This window comes from Cornus florida, unplaced genomic scaffold (genome assembly GCF_030987335.1).
Source record: "Cornus florida cultivar Cherokee Brave unplaced genomic scaffold, ASM3098733v1 CherokeeBrave_3.0.0_Hap2_Chr09, whole genome shotgun sequence".
Classification (NCBI taxonomy): domain Eukaryota; kingdom Viridiplantae; phylum Streptophyta; class Magnoliopsida; order Cornales; family Cornaceae; genus Cornus; species Cornus florida.
In genome coordinates, this window is record NW_026775579.1 from 87,826,661 (window position 1) to 87,841,460 (window position 14,800).

Genomic DNA, 14,800 nt, shown 5'->3' on the forward strand with positions numbered 1-14,800 from the left:
TTGAAGAAACCAAAACAATAAAATCATAAGAAATAAAAAATAAACGAGGAAACAAAATCTGAAGGGGGTTTGGGGTGGAGTTTAAAAAGAAAAGACAACAGGATCCTATACTATCAAGAGATAAAACTATAACATGGACCATTCTCTAGAAAGGAATTGCAAGCTCCAAAAAGAAACAGATAAACCAAAAAAATATATTTTTTGAGTAGGTAGATGAGCTTAAAACTTCACTATAAACAGAAGTGAGTTGACATTTGAAGGCACTAAAAGTCATTGCTGATAAAGTAAGAGTGAGAAAATCTGCAAAAAAAAAAATTAAGGCAGTAATCTATAAAGATAAACACATGCACATAGAGCTTTTCAATGAGATAAAGAACATTTCAATTATCAATGAGCTAAAATTGTCCTAAGGGCGTCATTTACTAGGGAACATAAACATTGAAACCAATTTGAAATTGGATGGAAATAAAAATCATAGCTGATATAAGAAACGAAAACCAAAAATAAAAAGTAAAAAATGGGGCAGTGACATAAACACACAAAACCTTTTCAATAAGATCAAGAATGTCTTGGTTGTCAACAAACTCAATATAACTCCAGTCAATTTCTTCTTTGGTATATTCTTCCTGCTCCATCTTGAAAACATGCTGCCAAATTTGAGGCCATTTTAATTTAGTATACTTACTTTAGGAATGTCGAGGAATGCTACAAGTCAATGAAGCAAATATCCAACGACAAACCTGATTGAAATGTTGCTGCAATTTTTCATTTGTCAAATTGATACAAAATTGCTCAAAGCTGCATAAAACCATTAGAAACAATCAAACAAAAAGAAGCTTCGACAGTGTCAGACTTCAAAATCCAACAAGTATGCACATAAATGGAACAGCTAACTGTTACCCATACAATATGACAAACTATTGGAGTGTAAAGCTAATATTCAACTAGAGTGTGTTTAGCAAGATGATTTGATTAACTCAAGTAAATCAAGATCAATTGCAAAGCTAAAATGGATCTGAGCCATATGATGAAGGAACCAGAAGCTCAACTCTGACTTAATAGACTGTAGGACAATCAACTAAATTGAGACATATCATTGAAAGGTCCCTAGACTCCTTGACATAGGCCATCAATTTAATGGATTCATTTTATAAGGTCAATGTTGACTTTGAGGAGGTTCAAGTTTGTCATAGCCTTCAAAGAACACAAACCTTGAGTTAGTGGACTGTAGGACCCTCAATTTAATTGAAACATATCATTTAAAGGTCCCTAAGCCCATTGACGTAGGCCATGGACTGTCATTAGAAAAGATAGAGCTCATTTTAGTCTTAAAATGATTTCAAATTTATACTTCAAGTGACAGTCCCCCAAGTGTTTGACTTAGTCGACTAACTTGACTGGAAATGACTCAATTTACTGTCCAAAGCACTTAGGAGCCTAACTGAGAATTCCGGTAGTTGTGCCAAAATTAAGCCAAATGGACTTAGCCACCTAACTCAATGACTTAAGCGCCTAATTAGAAACTCCAGTGGCAGCACCAAAATTGAGTCAAATGAACTTAGCCTCCTAACAAGTGACTTAGGTGCCTAACTGAAAATTCCAGTAGCTGAGCCAAAAATGAGACAATTGGACTTAGTCACCTAACTTAGAAACTTAGGCACTTAACTGAGAATTCTAGTAGCCAGCCCTAAAATGGCATCAAGGATTTGGTCACCTAACCCAGTGACTTAGGCGCCTAACTCTGCTATTCAAAAGTATAACAGCTAGTTCCAACTACCCCTACTCGCGCATTTAATGCTTCAAATGGATAAAATTTTGTGAGGGACTATAAATACTCAATGTCTTGGACAATACTGAGTAACAAATACCTTCATTGTGGTCAATCATTGAAAAACCTATATTTGAGCTTTTATCTTGATTTTTCATAAATAATTCTAGGTTTGTGAGCTTATATTGCCATATTCACTCTTGAGAGAGTTATCATTGTACTTCAAACTGTCTTCTTCATTCATTTAAGTTGTGAGAGAAGGGTTGGTGTAACCCTTGGCCGTAAAGTGAAGGGAATTTCACTTTGGAAGAGAGTGGGCTGTGAAGCCACTTGTAAAAGGTTTGCTCTCCACCTGTGAAGGGAAGTACTTGGCCCGGTACCTAGCAGTTCGACAGCAAAGATTATTACTTGCTGCAAAGCTCCAGTCAGACGAGAGGTCAATAAATGAACAAGTGTAGGCTGTGAAGCCCCTTGTAAAAGGTTTGCTCTTCACCTGTGAAGAAGAGCCTTAGTGGATTTGGGAAGCCTCAAGAGGGCATCAGATTAAATCTCATTATTTTCCAAAGACCCAATCCAATGCCTCCCCACCTCTCTCTCCCTCTTGGGTAACACAACATAATGTCCAAAATTTGTTTAGCATAAAGTATCTCGGCAAGCAACCATCATCAATACAAAAGCCACCAAGCCTGCCTATAGCAGAACCATCACAAATACACTAGAAACGGCAGTGTTTGCATAAGTTAACAACCCAGGACAGTATGGGGGTGTATAAATTTAGGAAATATGATAAGTCATCAAACCAGCTTAGAAGTGGCACCATTATCTGAAAAGTTTCAAATGTACCAAAAACATTTCCTTTTATTTTTCATTGCCCCAATAGCATATTCCCATCACATGAAAGATAAGGTTTTCATGCAGAACTCTGCAAGATATTGATCTCTGTAAATGATGAAAACAAAAGCATACCGCTTAAGCACCTGTTTGTCTTGAAACTCTCGAATCCATAAATATCCAGAACCCCAATTAAGAATTTTGAATCAGGATCTTGACCGATAGAATTATTAATCTTGTTCACAATCCTGATTAAAAAAGATAGACAACCAATAAAATCAAGATCGAGAAATGAAGGGTCATAAATAATTCGATCCTTTAAAGTGAAACTTACCAATCAAACAATCTAGAATAAACAATTTTGGCCAAAGCATCTCTACTGACAGCTGCAGCATCTGGATCAAGGACTTTCGTTATGGTCTCGTCACGAGTATTAATCACGCGTTTGCACAGGGAGTCTTCAAGAGACTTCTCATCACACCTGAAGGACACTTGCGAATCATGGATTTGCCTTTTACCCCATGGGATATTAAAATACATGATGTGGATCTAAGAAAAAACATAAATCGAATAAAAAGATCATTACATGAAAAGCTCAGATGCAGTTCTAAGATGGAACCAAGATTTATCATCCTTAGGTTCAGAAGCATCTATTTCCTTCCCCTTCGAAAATTCAATGTTGCCCAAGTGGAGAACGGCAGCCACAACTCGGAATATTGCATCCTGCAAAAAGGAATTTTTAACAAATTTCATGGGATAAGGTATGGAATGTCTCTACCAATAACTAATTCGAATAGACAGATAATATCTAGAGATCAAAACCTGCTCGTCAGAACTGATCCCAACAATATCCATGGCCCTCCTTGTTGCAACGTACTCCTTAGAATCATCCACTCCATCCAGCTCATAACAATTTGATTGATTCAGATAATGGAACGTCCTTGGATTTCCTAGTTTGTACCTCTCAACATCCTGCTAGCAAGCATAAGGAAATGCACATTTGAGAAACGGAGCATCATCAAACCATCAACATAGCAGACACTATCATACCGAATTTATGACTCTAATAAGGATAACAAAGTCGGCTTGGAAATTAATAGCATAATTTCCCCCAACATAGTATTACTTGAATTGGTATACACATAATGAATAAATTTATTGTACAGCCTCTAGATGGTAGGGGAAAAACAGAATTTTAATAACTGCTTCATAGGCAAATATGGTACTTTCATTTATTGTTCAAAGAATCAAGAACTAATAAGGAGAGTCACATGTTAAGTTACTCAGACTAAACCCCCCGGCCCCAGGCACCCAAAACACACACAGAGCACCTACCTTAGGGTCATAGGGTGAATGAAGGGGACAAAAGATTCGCATCCCTTCTTGTTCTTATAAGAAACTGATTTTATTACAATAGGAAAAAGATTCAAGCAAAAAGAGAGTGAAAAATCATTCCACCAAGGAAAATACATGAGGCACAACACAAGAAAGCAAAAAATACCATTCATGAAAAGAAACTTCCCCCAACCAAGCACCCCCATCAAACTTCAGGAGGACAGAAGTGGCCTCCAAAAACACTCAAAAGCATATGCCCCTCTATTTGCCCGAATGTTGGTCTCAGATTCGCTGAAAGAACTTTAAAGACTTGACATAACTAATGCAATTTTGGCAAAAAATTAGACAAAAGAAAATAAAAAAGGCACAAGAAGTAATTTTATCCCGAACCAATGTCAGTGATTATATATACGATGGCTACTTGACTTCTAAACTACACGTGGCATCCAAGAAGGTAATTTTATCCTGACCTCCCATTGGTGTGGTGGCTTAGGTGAAACCCTTTTTTCCCTTTACTGCCTCATATACCTCAACCCTTGGTCGAAATAAAGGTACTGTATAGTGGGAGTCTGCTCAACATCCCCTTGACCTCGTGATGAGCACCTCTCAAAGTTTAGCCTTCCCTACAAGCAAATATCTTCAATGGGGACCAACCTCCTGAACAGGCATTCAAATGCAAGAACCTTTTATTAAATAGACTCAGCACAAGGCACAAGAACATACATGGAAAATACCTCCTCTCCTCAAATAAATCTCATCCAATAACTTTCAAATAAGCCTTGTCATGAAGATCCCTTTCTCCTGAGTAAGCCCACTAAAGACTCAAAGACCATAGGAAAGACCTCTTCTCCTCAGATAAGTCTTGCCATAAAGACTCGTAGATTGATAGCACCTTGATGCACCTCGTGGCTGCCTGAGTTAGGAGCTCTGGGAGGCTTCTATAGTTCGGTGCATGGCTAGTCATCAATCATCATCGCAAACTACAGGTCATGAACAATGGTATTATGAAATCCTAGGAGATCTAGCTTTGTGGCTGAACTCTTGGATTCTTCAAGGTAGCCTCTCCTCGATGCTTGAACATACCTTGACCTTGCTATAAGGAAAGAGAAATACCACTAACTTCTAAAATAAATCAAACCTAATAGGCTGTGACGACCAACTTGATAGTGTCTCATAGCAATTTAATGACTTTCACACCATACTTCGTTAATTACACATATGGCCCCTACAGTAATCATGATCACCACCATACCTAGCTATGGTCACATCTTAAGGCAGTAATCCCAGAACCACATAGGTTGTCCCATCCAACTGAAAAGAGGACAGTTGCCAACGTCAGCCTCCATTTACATATCACTCCAAGCATCAATTTATGTCTACCCATAGACTATAAATAGCCTTATGACCTGATTTAAGAGACCATAACCTATTACCTAACAATTTCACTATAATCAAAGAAGACCTTGAGTTGGCAATTCACCTAACCATCGAGTACCCAGACCTTGAGGAGTCACTGGTCATCATCTGATTGATAGGCATCCACCTTGCTTGCACCCCCTGGAATTCTCCTCATATTGCAAGTAATACCTCCATCATCTATATTATTCAAACCAAAAACTACCACATGAAATTACAAAAAGCTTTGATTTCTGTTTCCTTTTCCTCATTCTATTGCGCATAAGGTTTGGAGGTATGTCGAAGAAGGGTCAGTTCATTCGCTGAGAAAATAGGAAGCTAATCCGAAGGTTGCAAGGGAATTCCTTGAAAGTCAAACCTGAGATGGGATCTCCAAAGCGGCTTTATTTAATACATAATAGAAGCTCAACTCAAGGTGTATTTGATGAAATTGTGAATGCCATAAAATGTACTAATTCCCTCAAGTTGTTCTTTGCCACGGGAAAAAAAAAAAAAAAAAAAAAAAAAAAAATTGAAATAAAAAGAAAAAGAAAAAAAAGCCAAAGAAAGCGCGAATTTGGAACAAAGCATTTAAGCATCAATAATGGTCTGAATAATAGAATCCTTAATGAATACCACAGTGCAAAGCATTTCCTTTGTTTTTAGTGTGTTACAATAATAAGTCAATACGGCTTAGCTGGAAGTTAAAGCTTCATAAGTTGTTAAATATCTAATCCATCAGCTAATATAGTGATCATGATAGTTGTTATGCAGAAATATAAACCTAAAAAACAAGTGCTGCAAACACTAAGCATCAATTAACTTTTATGCTATTTTACCTGAACTCCGGTACGTGTGTCGGCAGGTATATATCCAAGTGTCAGACATATCAAATTTCCAAACAGAAGGACAAAAGGACATTGCTAAATATTCATATTATCTAATATCTCTATTTTATTTTATACAGTAAAATAATCTCTTTAAGTAACAAGTGTTTAATATAGGCATTTCACTTGTTTTGAAGAATCATTGAATATGCCTTTTAGGTGAATGTCCAGCCAAAAGTGCCGGACACATATCTCATACCCATGTCTGAGTATTGTCTGTCCGACATGGGTACTTCAACTATTTTTGGAAAGTCCATGTAATATAGCTTTTATGGACAATGTCCTGCACCCCCAATTTCTCTAAGAAGAATATTCTGTAAGTATACTAAAGACAAATTACCTCTGGTGGTGCAGCACAAAGCATATAGAAGCAATGATAATTTCTCTCAGGATCAGACACTTGACAAACACGTGATCGCTCGAGCAAATAAGTTCTGATGGCAGCTCCCGAAATCCTCCCCTGTCGATCAAACTGAATCTCCACAAACTTACCAAAACGACTGCAATCATGACACATTCATTACAGGCAAAATATGATTAGTTGATAAATAGATATGATAGACAATTTCAAAATAAAGAAGAAATTGCATCTTAGTTAATAGGTTTTCCCACCTTGAATTATTGTTTCTAACAGTCTTTGCATTTCCAAATGCTTCTAGAACAGGATTGGACTGCCAAACAAAGAAAAAGGTAAAGGAAAGATCAAAACAAGACGTAATTTTTCATTGGTACAAGCAGAAGTTACAATATCCTAGAATCCAGTATTAGAATCATCAACTCTAAATGGTACCTAGCAAAGATAAAACACAACTTTCTAACCTCTAGAACTTGCTGCTCCACAGTCCGTCCCTCAGCTGTGGCTCTCCCTCCCATAAAGGCAAGATAATGCATAAGTGTTTTGGTGCATTCCGTTTTACCAGCTCCACTTTCTCCACTAACCAAAATCGACTGGCTTATTCCCTCATTAATCATCTGCCTACATTCCAATTATTCTTGTTCTGTGAGGCACATTAGGAATCCTAAAGCACTCAATATTTGAGTCTGAAAGTAGAATATGATAGGCTACCTGTATGCAGCATCTGCAATAGCAAATGGGTGTGGGCTCAGCTCACCAAAGACTGCCCCTTTATACTGTCCCATCATATGATTATCATATAAATGAGGTAGTCTTTGGAAAGGATTCACAGCAATCAATATGTGACCAGTGTAAGTCTGGAACAACATTAGGTGGATCAGAATTGGTAAAAATGACATCAAAGATATCCAATATATGCAGCAGAATAGGCGCAATTCCTCAGCAGTGCTAGCCAAAATAAAAACTAGATAATTTCATGCAATATAAAATAATAACATGAACAGACCAATCCAGAATGGATGAACTGTGCAAGGAAAGGAAGAGACAGAGACACGGAGAGGAGGGAGAAGAGAGAGAGACACGCGGGGGGGATATGCACATAAATCATCTGAAAAATACTCACATAAATTTCATTCATGTCATATCGACACCTTAAATTCTGCAGAACCCCTGGTTCATGCAGATAAGCCAGCTTTGTCATATCATCCATGCCGCATGAAGGAGCTTCAACATCTTTGGGATAGACGTTGGATTTGTTAGCAACAACCTACAGAATAACCATAACAGGATCCATTAAAAAATATCTCTATCTTTAAATTCTGTATTGTCCCAAAAATAAATAAATAAAATTGACCCTGACAACAGATTTCAAGAACAACTTATTAATTGAGGCAGAAACGAGGAAAGGAAGGATACTGTTTTTTTTTTTAATATAGATAAGGAAAGAAAGGATACTGTTAAAACAACTCTATATAATAACAACTGTCTATCAAATTAGAGTTTTTGCATATCATAAGAGAAGGTCGATATTGCTGATCAATGTAAACACATTTTTTTTTTTTTTTGATAAGTAAGATTTTATTAAAAACACTCAAAAAGGGGAGCGAAACCCAAAGAAACAAAAGGAACACAAGGGCCAGAGGGCGCCTTAGACCTTCATAGAGGCCAAAAAAACAATAATTTCCTCCATAGATCTATAATCTCTCCCTGAAACCCAACAAAAAAGAGTAGAAATAACAAAGAACTTAAGCATAGAAACAGGCTTCTTTTTCCGGTCAAAATATCTCCTATTTCTCTCAAGCCAAATACACCACCAGATACAAAGCGGCATAGCCCTCCAAGCATCCCTTTTGCCAGCCCCAACAGAGACGCCTCTCCAAGCCTCAATCAACCCTCTAGAGGAAAAAGGCATTGGCCAATGAACCCCAAATAAACGAAGCATCAAATCCCAACAATCTCTGGCCAACAGAGACGCCTCTCCAAGCCTCAATCAATGTAAACACATATCTTCGCAAAGAGTGGAAAGTACCAAGGGAGGTGTTCTATGGAAGTTTTCAGTACCTATTCAGTGCAGCATAATTTCAAATTCTAGCACTTCAATTAAAAATTCAGGGTTAAGGTCACCAAAAAGCAAAAAATAAGTAGGGATACAGAAAGGATGTGATATGTTCACAAGTTCAAAAGTCCCAACAACTATCAGTTTTAATAGGAGCTACTTGTTTCAACCAAATTCAAAGGTGTTAGGGTTTAGTATTCTAAAAATCAATTTCTTTTCTTCTACACTTAACTTTCAAAATAAGGACTAAACTGTAAAAGAGATGATGATTAAACAATAATAGAAAGGACGAGGGGGTGAGGATAGAGCTTATCTCATTGCAGTGAGAATTTGGACCTCATTTGATACAGCAAGAGCCTTGAGGTGTGACAAGCAGCTAGTCAAAATAAGGTTGTTAGCTGCAAGCCCCTCAACCTTCTTCTTCTTTTATCGCCATCTTCCCCCCACCCCCACCCAATCTCTCATTTAATTTGGCAAATTAGCCCCACATTTAATGTGAAAAATCGTGAATGAGGAGACAATCTGTCAGATGTAAGTGTTATCTTCTTTTCCATTTTTCTTTGAAATCCATAATTCAACTTTCATTTACTTCCATAACCATTAAAAAAAAAAAAAAAAAAAATCCCTTTTACCGTGTTCCTGTGTGTTCATTGCATATTGGCCCCATCTCCAAAAAGAAAAACTTAAAACACTTTTTTGCGTGTCCCACTAATGCTGGGACGCGTTCATGTCGGGCATGTGTCATAAACTGCAAAAATGACCTTTGCTCCCGTGTTAATGCTTCCTAACCATGAATTAGTGCTCCAATTTCAAGAATTTTTAAATATCTATTTTTGTTATAGCATCTTGTTCCAGCATTAAGAAATGACTAAATAGCAGGGTAGCTCTGCACATCCATAATCCCCCTTGCCAGTCGCAATGAATCGATCCCAATTCCCTGGTGCAACCACCTAAAGATACAAGCAGGCAAGACAGCACCTTCTTTAAGTACTAGTAAGAGGTGTCCACACGTCATATTTAACTGCATACTGACATTGACAGTAAGGTCTCCGCACAAGCAGCAAAGATTCAACAAGTAATCAATGGAAAAAATAAAAAATAAAATAGAAAAGATTGGTAAATAAATTATTTGACATCAATCATTATGTGTGGCACCATAAATGTGGATAAATAGGAGTAACAACAGATAGGGCTAAAATTTTAAACCACAAACAATAAACTCTCAATTTGTTGCAAGAACATAATGGTAGCCCATAGAGGAAGCACTCACCGTCTTCCCTGATGTACAATTTATTGTAATCTCCTCACCATTAGCTTCCAGAACTTCCCCATCTATCCAAGCTTCCTCGGGATCCTCCACCCAAACATGAGATCCAACCAGAATATGGACTGTAACAGCCTGCGTGGTGAGTGATAGGATCATTAATATATCCCTCAGTTACAATAGGTTGCCATATCTAGATATGATGTACAAATCAAAAATTGTTATGCATGCATGCAAAGGAACACATGGGATCGAATGCAGTACCCAACCAGTAATGACAGAAAATTCAATTCAAATACATAAAACTTTAAACAAGAATCCAAACCCACACCAATAGGTAGTCGATAAGAATGGAATATGTAGAATGATTTAAAGCTATCATCATCATGATAAGCTAGCAATAAGAAAAAAAACATCACAATATCACATTCACAACAAGATTTAGTAAACTTATCCAGACATTTTATGATAATAATTCAGTCAGAAACTTTCCAACGTTGTCACAATTCCTCATACAAAAAATATTCTCCCACATGAGGTATTGCCATTGGTAAACAACATGTAATATTGTGCATGACAGTTGAGCACCTTTCCTGCTCATACTAGTTTCCAGATAAAACAGCCTAGCTTAAGAAATAGGAAAAAAAAGGCAAAGAAAAAAATAAATAAGAAGAAGAAGAGCAATCATTATATACAAGATAAGATAAATTTTATTTAAGAGTGGCCCCAAATAACTATTAGTCTTCCAGATTAGCTAAAAATCACAATCTTAAATGAGTTTGGTTTTCCTTTGCAGGTATACATATGGATCCATCTCAAATATATACAATAAGTTAACAACTATGCATTTAAACGAAAAAGCTATACAGCTATACCAAAAACAGAAGGCCAAAACAAAGTATTATTGTTTCAAAAAGCGCTTGAAATGCATATCATTGTGGCCACCATTGCAACACTAATCAGTAGTTAATGCAATAACACACTTGTTCGGTCATCAGCAACCAAATTGGTGAGCTGAAGCCACAGAATGAGTTCAACGTATAGGCAAATACCATACATTTTTAATGTAGTATGAAAGAATATCATAGGTATGGTAATATACTACGTAGCATATTAACTTCAATGCCATACAGGACAGCCTATTCCAACAAATTTACAATGAACCCACCTAAAGCTATAAACCGAAACTATAATTTCAAGCTAAGCATCCTATACTTGCCATACAGATTTTGTATACAGTTATAAATAATCAAACTATGAACAAAATATTCATTTCTGCAAATTAATCAAAGAAATTACTCAAATTTAAGCAAAAATTGATTAAACTCCACCAGAAAACAAAAACAAAAAACAAACAATTCAAAACTCAACAAAAATAACGATTAAATGAAAAAGGAAGGGAATGAAAATCAATACCATTTTTAAAGAAGTAATGTGATTGAGCAATGCAACCCTATATTTTCTTCAATGCCGGTGAAAACATAGATTATTCCTCGAATTCAACAGCAAAACAATGCAACCCTATATTTTCTTCAATGCCTGTGAAAACATAGATTATTCAACGGCAAAGCAATAAAACCCTATATTTTCTTGAATGCAGGAGAAAACATAGAACATTCGTCGCATTCAACGGCAATGCATGTACAAAAGATCCAGCATTTGGATGTTGAAGGCTTGGTTCGAATCAAATACACCAGAAACGACTCTATCTCGCTCTTCCTCTGCAAATTCTCTGTCTAGCTGTACCAATTGGTGAAATGCAATGCGAGGGGTTTAGAATCAAAGGGAAGTGTTGCAGAGGTTTTTTTGTGGTGGAATTTAATCTCTATTTGTGTTAAAGATCCAAAACCAAACCAAAACCCTCTGCAACTTTCTCTTCCCTCCGTATTTTCTCTCCCTTTCCTTCTCTTTTTCTATCTCCTTCTTCGTCTTGTTTCTCTCTCTAGTTTCTCTCTCTACGTCTGCGTTCTTCCTCCTCTGTTAGGAGAAATCACAGCAAAAACAACAACAACACGGCGAAACGCGACATCAATTCGTGTTCCCAAATAGCCCCCGCTGTTTGGTGTAATTGCGGATATTGCCATGAGAGAGCATTTACGTTGTATGGTCATTCAAGTTCACCTGTTTCTATTTTCGCCGTCAATGGTTGCATTTACAGCCTGTGTGAATCAATCTATATGGGCAATGAAAAGAACACATTTGTCTAAATTAGATTTTAGATAAATTGCAAAACGTTCCTCCCAATTTTCAAGAATTTGCAAATTCTCCCTTACGAATTGTGATGCACCTAACTCCTTAGTCATCTAAAAGTTGTAACCTATACAAACAACATATAAGAGCGGTTGCATTTTTCGTTTTAATCATGTTGTGTATTGATATAATATGTTGTATGAGAATTATATATTTTGAATAAATATGTTGTATGAGTATTTACATGATGGTTGTAAATGTTCTGATGTGATTTGTTTTTAAGACTGAAAATTGAAAGAAATTGATAGATTTCATCCATTCCTTTTTAAAGTTTACTGCTAAAACACATGTATGATGAAAGGTTATTTTATAATCTTAATTAAAAAAATTATGTAAAAATTATCAAAATAAATTTACTTTTTTAAATAATTGATTGGTTACTTTTTTGAGTAATTAAAATTTTAAATATTTAAGAAGCGAAATGAATTGTCAAGATTAAAATTTAAGAGTAAAATCTCAAGTTTAAAGGGTTGCAATTATTTGTATAATATGTATATAATTAGAAAATGAAATATATAATATTAAAAAACTTATTTGTTTAGTTAATAAATGCTTACATGACATAATTAAACAAACACAAAATAAAAAATAAAAATAAATCAATATGATTAATGCAATTCAAAGAATAAAACATAATTAAACAAACACAAAAAATAAAAATAAAAAATAAATCAACATGAGTAATGCAATTCAAATAATAATGTACATGTAATAAATTTTTGGTAATTACCAACAGCCCAGTGGTCTAGCGGTATCAAACCCCTACTTCTCAAAGAGAGGTCAGAGGTTCTTTTATTAAATAATTACCTATTTTATTTTAATATGTAACTTGTTTAGTTGTTTTAATAATGATTTGAAACATCTTGATTGAATATCAATTAAACAATTGCCTATTTAATTTTAATTGGTAATTTATTTTATTATTTGGTAAATTATTTTATTAAATTGAATTTCAATTAAACAATTACCTATTTAATTTTAATTGGTAATTTATTTTATTATTTGATATATTATTTTATTAAATAAGTACCTATTTTATTTTAATACGTAACTTGTGTTAGTTGTTTTGATAGTTTTATAGAAATTCTTTTATTTTAATTCATTTTATATCAATTAATAAATATTTTTTATATTAATAAATAAATACTGAAATACCGAAACTTTTTACACTTTTAATAATATATAGTATAGATATAGATTTATTAATTATAAGTTCTAACGGTTCAAGTCAAAATATAACTATATATATGCATATATTTCGTATTTGTCTTGCATAATGAAATATTTTAAAAAAATAGGTATAAATGTGTGATAGTAATTTTAAACTTTTCATTAATAGACGTCACATATTTTGGATGGTGTATTAGTGCACGACATTATGTCATGTCATTGTTATGTAAATATTGATTGTTATCTATTTAATGCACTAGAGAAAATCAATTATTAGTAGATTAATTCATTCTAGTCACTGATCTTAAATCCCAGTTAGCAATATACTTAGTTGCTTTTATTAAAAGTAATATAATACCAAGTTTGACAAAATGTCACAGTTGTAATGTCTCTCTCCAAGTCATAATCATTGAAATATGAATTGAATGTCAAGCAAAGTTTCTAAACTTGGGTTTTGTGCTTTTATTTATCAACTCATTTTATGGTAGGCTAACAAAATTGGAAATGTGATAAAACTCCTTATAGGTTTTTTAACATTTTAATGGATTAAGAACTGAACTTCTGAACTTGACTCTAATACTATTATAATTCGAAAAATATTAATTTAATCTGTTGAATAATGATACGTAGCCATCCATATAAATATAAATCTATTATAATTTTTAGGATTAAATGCAAAAATAACCCTTAATTATTGGGGTTTTGCAACTAACCCTCTTGAATTATAAGAAACCTCCTTGAACTATGATTTTGTTGCAAAAAAATCCCATAAACTATTGATTTGTTACATTCCGGTAGATAACTTGGTCTATTAAAAGACAGATTTACCCTTACTTAAAACTACGTCGTTTTAAGAGTTATACCTGATTTGGCAGTTGATAATTTCATAAACCAATAAAAACGTGACACCAATGCAACCCTTATCTTTAAAATAAAAAATAAAAAAAAATTGGTGTTATTGCCACCACTTTCCCCATTCTTTCTGTTTTTCATTCTCTCTCCTCATAACATCTGTTGACCTTAAGGACTCCATCTAAGGATAATCTAGAGGTTTTGATGATAACAAACCATTAATAGTGTTTAAGGACTAATATTTACATTGAGTGTTATAAATTATTCACATTCAAAGGATGACCTCAATGAAGCACGAAAGATCATTCCAAGTATTCCATTATTCAAAATCACATCTATGGAAAGCAATGGATACAAAGGAAAATGAAGTTGCAAAGAACCGAATGCAAAGTCCATCCAAAGATAACTTGGACTACAACGAGCAAGAAAGCAGCTCAAATAAATGAAGAAAGCAAGTCTACCTCAAAACCTACACGATCATCGACAAAGCTTGAAAAAAAGGGTAAATAGGATGGTGAGTGTTTAAGATTCAATGTCAAAGTATTTATGAATTCATTTGAAAATCATCTCTATAGGACCGTGCATATCATATCATCATTCATATGCTCCTATATCCATTAGCAATAGACTATGCACT

General features: G+C 34.7%; 1 protein-coding gene across 1 annotated transcript in view; it reads right to left on the reverse strand.

The window, feature by feature from the left end:
- The window catches only part of LOC132274921 (myosin-8-like), a 50,033-nt gene extending 38,041 nt beyond the window's left edge, over positions 1-11,992 (reverse strand). Inside the window, exons 1-13 of the mRNA XM_059776286.1 lie at positions 11,308-11,992; positions 9,898-10,026; positions 7,695-7,838; positions 7,283-7,428; positions 7,036-7,192; positions 6,829-6,887; positions 6,557-6,716; positions 3,422-3,571; positions 3,186-3,322; positions 2,934-3,080; positions 2,746-2,847; positions 741-798; positions 546-647 (exon numbers count right to left, since the gene is read on the reverse strand). Of these exons, the coding sequence (XP_059632269.1) occupies positions 546-647; positions 741-798; positions 2,746-2,847; positions 2,934-3,080; positions 3,186-3,322; positions 3,422-3,571; positions 6,557-6,716; positions 6,829-6,887; positions 7,036-7,192; positions 7,283-7,428; positions 7,695-7,838; positions 9,898-10,026; positions 11,308-11,310 (1,494 nt within the window). The 5' untranslated portion in view covers positions 11,311-11,992. The remainder of the gene's footprint in view (positions 1-545; positions 648-740; positions 799-2,745; positions 2,848-2,933; positions 3,081-3,185; positions 3,323-3,421; positions 3,572-6,556; positions 6,717-6,828; positions 6,888-7,035; positions 7,193-7,282; positions 7,429-7,694; positions 7,839-9,897; positions 10,027-11,307) is intronic.
- Between the last annotated feature and the right edge of the window lie 2,808 nt (positions 11,993-14,800).